General features: G+C 38.4%; 1 protein-coding gene across 2 annotated transcripts; it reads right to left on the bottom strand.

Annotated features, from left to right (window-relative positions):
- Positions 1 to 1,072: 1,072 nt before the first annotated feature.
- Positions 1,073 to 8,654, bottom strand: LOC104590170 (sulfite exporter TauE/SafE family protein 2-like). Of its 2 annotated transcripts, none has more exons than XM_010248716.3 (4): positions 6,688 to 8,654; positions 3,818 to 3,949; positions 3,554 to 3,700; positions 1,073 to 1,913 (listed from the first exon to the last, which is right to left on the bottom strand). In XM_010248716.3, exons 1-4 carry the CDS (start codon positions 7,414 to 7,416, stop codon positions 1,605 to 1,607), a joined length of 1,317 nt encoding a protein of 438 aa, XP_010247018.1. In that variant the 5' UTR covers positions 7,417 to 8,654; the 3' UTR covers positions 1,073 to 1,604. The 2 variants fall into 2 exon arrangements, with proteins under 2 accessions (XP_010247018.1, XP_010247017.1); XM_010248715.3 differs by having other exon boundaries at positions 3,554 to 3,703; positions 6,688 to 8,631.
- Positions 8,655 to 9,327: the final 673 nt, after the last annotated feature.

Genomic DNA, 9,327 nt, shown 5'->3' on the forward strand with positions numbered 1-9,327 from the left:
CAAACTATAGGGGTGTTTTAGTAAAATGAAAACTGTAGGGCAGGTTTAAGTAAATCAATGAAATTATGGAGGGTATTCTAGTAAACGACCTTTCATAAAACCCATTATTTTTTTGAGGAAACTCTTGTTTTTTTAAGAAAAAAAAAACCATTACTTTGATTATTGGCCCAACCTGTGTGATTGAAGATAGGATTAGTTGAAGTCAATAACTGTTCAAAATTGTAAAATTCTATATATTAATATTTTTTAAAAATATTTAAATCTTGTCTAATAGAATTGTAAAATTTAATTATTTTTATTTTTTAAATAAAATAAAAAACAAAAAAAAAATGATTGACATTATAAAAAATCATGGAGAGTGGGGATCTCTATAGCTGTGGGGACGGGGATGAGGATAACCTTATCCTCGTTAGCGGGGACAGGGACAAGGATTTTGAGGCTCCCCATCCCCGCCCCATTGCCATTCCTAGGACTAAGGGTGCAATGGACCCGTCCAATCCAAAATCAATTTGGATGGATTGGACAAACCAACAAGACATATTGGATTAGACCAATCCGGTCGAAAATATTTATTAGTTTGGATTGGACCTGATCTGTCCGTACCAAATTTATATTGGATTGGGTTGGATTAAGCCAATATCTAGTTCATTGATATAAGAATATATGTGTCAATGGACTGGATTTGGGTTGAAATCAATCTAAATCAAAATAAATTTGAACAGATTAGACAGTCCAGACATTGAATTGGACCGGTCCAAATTGGTCCAAAACATTCATTGGATTGGATTGGACCGGATCCATTTATAATGGACACACATTAGACTGGATCTGATTGGACCAAATCCAGTCCAATTGACACCCCTATGTAGGACCAAGTCGAGCTGCATACTGTATAATAGAATGGTTGGCTAAAAAGGAAAGAAACAAAATAAATAAATAAATAAATAAAACAAGAGAAGAAAGTCATTGGGGGTGGGTGGGAACTAGTCAACTGAGGAAAGCACTTAAGCAGCTTATTAAGCTTAAATATTTTGGCTATTTTGTTAATATAAGATGGTCAAGGCTAACATTATTCTCACATCTCCGTCTTGACATTTGATGTCAACTACTATCATATGTAATGATTTGACAAAGTCTTCGGATCCCTTTGCTTACTGTTTCATTCTTTTTGGTACAAGGAGGCGATACAAGAGCAAGAAACAGTGACTACAATTTTCTTTTCTTTTTTTTTTCGAGCTACATTAGCTACAAATTCATGTTCTACCAATACAAATTATTACTTGCCGAGATTTAGCCAAATTCATGGCAAGAATGCTTGCAAACTTGGAATCCAACAGAACGAGGTGTTCATCCAGAATGCCAGGGTTCAATAATCAATACCTCGCTCCAGACTCTAGGTACTCCCCATCAAGTTTGATCTCATTCGGCATATGAAATCTAACTCACTTTATGAAACTCTTTAATGTAGAATTCTTTCTCCGATTTCTTGGGTCAAGCATGGGTGCAACCTGGCAAATATGTTCCACTAGTTGAGAGCTCATTTCCACCATTGTCATCCTTGTCATCTGTTTCCAAAACCAAGTATAGAAGGCACCTTGTCTTGATCAACAGGGTAGCTTGAATCCCATGTATTTCCCACTTGTGTAGTCCTTCCATGCATGGATCGTTCCAAAGCTGGTAATCAGAACTGTACTCAGAACCATCACTGTACTAATGGAGAATACAATGAGGGAGGCTCTACCATATTTCATTATGGCCCTCTGTACTACCAGCAATCCAACCAATGATGCCAGAAAAGAACCAATAGAAAATATGGCAATTTCATTTCTGTGCTCCAAGCCCAACAATAAGTATTGCGTTGCAGACATTGAAGAAGAGAATAAAACCATGAACGAACAAGTGGCTGCTGTAACCTGCACCTCGAAAAAGTGATTAAAAAAATCTAACGATGGTTCTGAAAACCTTGAAGGGAATCACACTTTTTACGAAGGGATTGATGTATTCAGGGTCGAACCTTTTATTACTTGAGCATAAAAATTAGAGATGTTGATAGTTTCAATTCCTTAAGAGAAGGAATACAGGCCACATTGAATTATTTAAATCACCTAAGTCTTGCTAAAAGAGAAAGTTCAAATCACTCTAGTGGCAATGCAGATAAGTTGAATTCTGAGAAAGTACACCCAGGTAAATATACTTTAAACATCAGTAATCATATACATTAAGCTCAAGATGCATCGAGTAAAAATATTGAGATTTTCTTTTTCTGATGACAAACAATAGTAAGAAAGTCCATCCAATTAATGATAAATGAATGTTTTCTTCATTGGACTAAGTTGTTTAGAGATCTCTGTGCTTAGTAAATATTCCCTAATTCAGTGCCTTGCAACAATCATGTACGCTGTCTTATCCAAAATTTTGGTCTTTAAAATGACCTCAATGTGAATTTGATTTCATTAAAATTAAGAAAACATAATTTTAGTGCACCTCAAGTGCATGATATTTTAATTTCAGTAGATGCATGGTATCCAAGGGTGGAAAGCTTCCCAGAAAGGGATAACTAGCCAATTCCTTGATATACTAGGAATGTCACTAAGGTGTTTCCCTTCTGATCAAGAAAAATAGGTTTCTCTCCACTCAATATCATATTTCGTGATGGAAAAATTTCAACTTCGGTTATATATTAATTTTCATTTTGACCAGCAACTGAACCTTATTTTTTGTTCTATATTATTTTCTTTGATCATTGTCACTTCATACCAGTTTGCCCTGAAGATATGCAACAGGCTACCCATTGTATAAAGGCTTCATTTCTTCTTCTGGATTTACCCATTATCCTTGTACTTCATCAAGACAAAGGTCAATATTTCAGGGATAATGGCTTTATCCATTATATGGTGGTTACCAGTCATTGAATTCCATTGGCAATTATTATGTACAGGATAGGTTTCTGAAATATCAAGTTATTAATCTCTTGTTCACAAATTAAGTTTGAAAATATGGTGGCCACTCTGGTCATTGCTTTCCATTGTTAATATTGTGCACTGGATTGAATTCTGAAATAGCAAGTTATTAGTATTTAGCCTCCTGTTCACTAATTTCATTACCCTGTCATTGTTTTACCCCAATAGAAACTCAACAACAACAGAACTCACACACACACACACACACCATGTGAGCCTTTCAGACAGATAACAGCTAAAATTTCACCTATTTCTCCTCACTTTATTGGTTTTTCAGACTACGAATTCCATGACCCAAGCAGTAGTCTTTTTTTTTTTTTTTCTTTTGGGTTAAGACATAAGCATTAGTTTACCAATCCTAAGTCCAAATCTTAAAATAGGCTCACTTCATTCTCAATGACTTAACTTCACCCTTCATCCTATGCCCTAAATTTTCCATATTTTTCAGGTTTTCCATATAATTCCTACACAATACATCTGTCACAAGCAAATGCACAAATTCTGATATGGAAAAGAAACATGTGTAATAACATTTGCAAAGAAAAACTTGGATATATATGAAATGACAAATATGGAATGAAGGTGTTATTTACCTCTGGCAATATTCCAAGTTGAAGAAGAAGTGGGCTTACTAGCATTCCACCGCCAATACCAAAAATACCACCCAGGATCCCTGCTAAGAGTGCCATTACTGGGAAAACAAGATTGGATGGGCATGGGCTTCTAATTGGGACTCCGATCTCCTTCACAAAAAAAGTGAGCTTTTAGTTGATATGCCTCAGGAGCCATAAACCAAAATGGTCTTCTGACAAAGTTCAATATACAATCAATTGGTTCAAATAACTATTGTAACATACCTGTTTATAAGAAGTATGGCCTTGTGCACTTGTCTGGTAAAGAATCCAAGCAGTAAAAATTATGGCAAGAGGAACTTGGGATGCTGAGATAATCCAATATGCGTTTCCATATGGTTCTAATTGTATTATGTTCTGTAACAATGTTAAACAGTTCCATTAATTATAAATACATTCACATTGGAACATTTCAACCCTTGCAAAGGCCATTAGATAAATGTGTGTCAATGATCCATTGTTCTTGCCACATAAATATATTTTAATGAAACAAAGCAACTAAAATTATTGCCAAGAGAAATTCTTTTCCATGCTAGAGTTAGGGAAAGGCCAAAAAGGACATGATGGGAAGAAGTGAGAAAAGACCTAAGGATACAATTTAACAGATGATATAAAAGTTATCTGAGTGGAATTCTGAACCTGGATTTCTGTAGTCATTCCCAAATATTTCAATTTTCTTTTCATAATTTCTTTTGCCAAGGCATATGGTTGGCATGCGGCTTTCTTTAACTGAATTGGCTAGCATCATAATCCAGATGATGGCATGCTGAGGTCTGACATGGTCCTTCAATACTATATATCCGTCTCATGACACACCCATTAGGTGAGCAACTTGATTGTTTCCTCGTCCATGTCAACATCATACCCTACTGGATGTAGATGGGACTTGGATATTTAATACTATTAATAAATTAAACAAAAAATAAATGAAATATTATAATTATTAATAAATGAATTAATAGCGACCTTGATATTGTATATCACAAATGAAATTACTTGAAAATAGCTTTCTATAAGACTTCAAGTTGAAACTATGACTCTTGGTAAACAAACAAAACTCAGACCAATTTGCATATTGATTTTATGCAGACATAAGCATATATATTTGAATATTATTGGATTGGGGTGAATCCATATTTGATCCTATAAACAGATTAAATCCAGATCATCTTTGAATTGGAATTCAGATAAATGAAAACTTTCTGGACTCCATAGGATTTGTAAGTACTGAGTACTATAGCCAGAACTGACCCAATCATAAGTACCCTCCCCCCCCCCCCAAAAAAAAAAAAAGGAAAAAGAAAAAAAAAAAGCTGACCCTTACTTCAGCTTGGTAATTTGACAATAAATCTATGATACCCTATTGCTCTCTGTTTTTTTTCGAAGGCTAAAGCTCTGCAGCAGTGAGCCAGAGACCTAATTCCGGAATTACAATACATCAACAAAGTTTCAAATAAAAAGGATGGAGGGGAAGACCAAGTATAAGAATGAGCATTGTTGAGAGCATGCTTGGCCAATAGGTGGGCTGCCTTGTTACTAGAATGAGAGGACCATCGAACCGAGCAGTGAGGGATTTGCAACATGAGGAGTTTGTAATCAGAAACAGACTAATTTGCCACGGAGGAGTAGAATCAGCTTCCAACAAACTCAAAGTAACAGTTTGGTAATCACCCTCAAAAATGACTTACGAAACACGAAGTTCCACAGCAAATTGGATAGCAGCAAGAGCTGCCTTGGCTTCTATTTGCAAAGGAGATCCCAGAGGAATTTTAATTTCTCTACCATAACAAAAACTTCAACTTGAGTCTCGAATTAACAGACCAACACACCAGGCCGCCAGCAACCGAATTCAGTGCCTTATCAAACTTGAACTTTAGAGAAAGAGGAGGTTTACTCCAACCAATTTGTGACCGAGTAGGAAGTGCAGATGGTTGGGGTACAGGCAATATATTAAGATGAGAAAGAATTTCATCCATCCAAATGAGAATGTGCCGCAGAAACTACAGATAGAGGATCAAATGCAATATGTTCAAAGACGTCTTATATGAAGTTACTATAAGGTAAAGCATGGGTATAATGTATAAAAAGTTAGGACGCTATCCCAAGACTATAATGATCATGAACTCAAAATGCAGATCCAGAACCGCTCCTATTAATAATAATGGGGGGACTCAAAATGCAAACCTAGATTTGTATAATAGAACAAGTTGGTTCTATCGAGTTGGGGGCCCAAAGGCCCCAAACTACTGACTGCCCTAGTCCATATCCAAATATGTATGTGTGTAAAAAGGAGACAAGCTACCATCCGAGGGCTGGCTCGTTGGTGTGTTAGCTGGTTTGTTCCAGCGTTGACGCACGGAATCGAACCCCGCAACCACCACTTTGGTCTTTGGGGAGACAAGCTCGGCTGGGAGCTAGAAAGCACATGTGCACAAATTCTTTAACAAAATACACAAAAAATATCCAACATACCCTTCAAAGTTCAAACACAATAGAAAAACAACATTTCATGAGCATTTAGTTATTTTAGAACACATTATTTATCGTTTTAGAAAGGATTTATTTTTACCCAACATAATTTATTTATTTATTTTATCTTATCCAATTCAACTTAATCCATGAGCGGAAAAGCTCCCTGTATCAAATATCATATAGAGAGAAAGTTCTATATATGGATAAGCTCTAAGAAAAGCCGCCATGGTCTCACGTCCACACTGCACTGTCCCCACTCGCCACCCGCCATGGCCCATGGAGATGGAGTCCCTGTTAACACCGACTAACATGCTAATCACGGCTTCTGGCCTATAGCACCTCACTCCTATGGGGACCAGATCTAGAGCCGCATTAGAGAACTCAAAAGAAAATCCAAGTCAATTGGGGCCCTCGCATTCAGTGGAGCACCCAAAAGGCCAAAACCTAAATATTAGTGTGTGTTCGGACCTATTCCAATCCAAGGCATCAGGGAAAATTACAGGAATGAATTGCTTAACTGAATCGATGAAACAAGGGAGTACTTCTTTTCATTTTCCAAGCAAGCAAAAATCAAATGAACAGTTGCAAGGAGGATAAGAAAGAAAGATGATTAGAACAAGTACCTTTCCATCATCTCTTTTCTTGTCTCCACGAATGAATTGAAGTGCAAAGAATGAGAACCATATCATAACCAAAACCCCCACCTTCTTCCACGCAATCTCAGGACTACCTTCACAAGCCTCCTCTATCACACACCCATCTCTTGATGCCTCAGACCCATTTCCAATCGCCTCTTCAGATTCCAATTTCCAATACAACAAACCGGTTTTGCATGTTTTAGAAGTGGTCCAAGCAAGAAAAACCGCAAACAGAACAGTAATAAGCCACTCAGGGAAAACAATGTTGCAGATGACACCAACACTCACCCCCAACAGCATGCAGGGCTCTGATAGGAGTACTATATCATAGTCAGTCAAAACCTTACCACCATATTTGGGGTTCTTGAAGTAAATGTTGCAGAGAACATTGGCAACTGACCCTGCTGTGACCATGAAAGCCGAGAAAATTGAAGCCGTCTTGAGGTCTAGACCTGCCACTATGTTTATAACGGGTACGAACAACCCACCACCACCAATCCCACCAGCACTAGATATAGATCCGGCCACGAAGCACAGGATTCCTGCTATAATAGTGGGCACTGATAAACTTTTGTGGGATTTTCGGAGCTCAATCTGGGTTGTGATATTCTGGGGTTGTAAACTTGGTTGTATTCGTCTTGCATGGGACTGGTTGCAAAGAATGAAAATGGAAAAGGGGAGGAGTAGGCATTTCAAAAGGCAGCGACCTTTCATTTGCTTTTTCTTGAACTCCAGGTTCTCTTAAGACCTGCAGTTGTAGTTGTAGCCTCTCTCTCTCTCTCTCGATTCTTAAAATAAAAGATTCTTAAATAGAGAGAGAGAATTGCATGAGGAAGACAGAAACAGAACAAACAAATCGTAATCGAAATATCCAATCGCCTATTTGCCTTGGAGGCGACTGCGAGCTCACATCTGCTGCGTCCATCGTAAAACGTGATTAATCAATTCCCAATTCTAGCGAGCAAGATGCGATGAGTTTAAGGCAGAATCAGGAACGGCACGTGGCAGTCTGCAGTTACTATTGAATATCGTGCTGACTGAGACGTTTCAAAAGGAGTCCGGGGGTCATTCATGTCTGTGATTCCATGTTTCAAACAGATCCAACAATTGACCAAATTCTTCTTCGGTATCAGAAGGAAGAAGCTGTAGGTGTAGGCTAAGCTTCTTGATTTGTCAGTGAGAACTGAGGAAGGCGATGGAAGCTATCACTATCAGCAACTACAGCGAGGTATCCGACAAGACATTGAACCTAATCCCTCTTGGCGGCAAGATTTGTCGTCAACACAAAGCGGATTGGCCGTGAAATCAAGAGATGGCCATGCCGAGGTGGGGAAGGGCGGTGGTGAGATATGTTGGCAACGCAAAAGGTAGACCGGCAGAGATTTTGACACTGAAATGGAAGAATTCGAAGGATGATCTCACACTCGGACCAAACAAATTGAAAGAGAGAGGTTTTTGTATTTCTGAAGCATCAAATCAATGGAGGTAATTCTCCGCTATGATCATCGGATCCATTGCCAACAAAACGCATCTAACATGGGTAGATGTTCCCTATTTGCGGCTGTAGTGACTTGTGGAGAACAGATCCGAAGCCTCCGCGGAGCCGGATCTCGTACCCACAAGCACGCCTGTAGTGTTCTGCAGACTGCAGGTAAGGATGTGGGAAGAGTGGCTTATAGGAAGAGAAGATATCCAAGCTGAGCTATAACCCATGGCCACCTGGGAATTGGGATCTGCTGAGTTTTACACAAAATTTGGCAAGCAACAGATCCAGGCTCTTAAGTATATTGGCAGGTGGCAGCAGATGGACACGGTCCATGGCTCCATGCTCAAATTATATATAGAAAGGATGAAAGGAGGAAGCTTAGGCTATAGAGATTAGAGAGAGTACTGGTCCTGTGTCCTGTCCTACTGGAGTGGAGCGAGCAGCAGATCCAGGCAGCGGGCCGGCTCCTGAGTCCTGACCAGCTAGGCCGGCCATGGCCCATGTCGTTTACGTTTAGACTCGACTTCAAACCAAAACAAACATGTTTGGCTGCTAATTCCTTTATAAATACAGACTAGCTTAGCTTAGCTATAGCTACTTAATTGGCAAATAACGGCCTTTGTCATGTCTAAGGAAACTTCATTGGTTAAAGCGCCTCAACGTACATCCCAAACCCACCCAATATACAAAAGTAATACCCCAGTCTAAATATATTAATCCATCCACTGCTACGGAGAGGCTGGGTTTAGGGGTGCAAATGGATATCGGATATGTATTTTGGTCATCGCCCTTGTTCGGATCTCGAATCGGATTCGGATCATCCCTATTCGATCGGATGGTATTTATTTATTTATAAATTTATTATATTATAAAAACATGTGTGTATATATATAATGAATAATGAAAATAATTAAAAATATTTATATTTTAATAATTTATTAATTTTTAAAGAAAACAGGTCGGATCGGATCAGAACCGAAGATCCGACTTACCGATAAGATTCAAATTCAAATTGAATCCTATCAGATCCGACATGAACAGTATCAGTTCGAATCCGAACCATCCGTAGATGGGTTACAAAAAAAGGCTTCCTTCAGAATTAATCTTTGCAGTTAATTTACAAAGTCCAATCCAAGCTA

Source organism: Nelumbo nucifera, chromosome 1 (assembly GCF_055504915.1).
Source record: "Nelumbo nucifera cultivar China Antique chromosome 1, China Antique-T2T, whole genome shotgun sequence".
Lineage (NCBI taxonomy): Eukaryota > Viridiplantae > Streptophyta > Magnoliopsida > Proteales > Nelumbonaceae > Nelumbo > Nelumbo nucifera.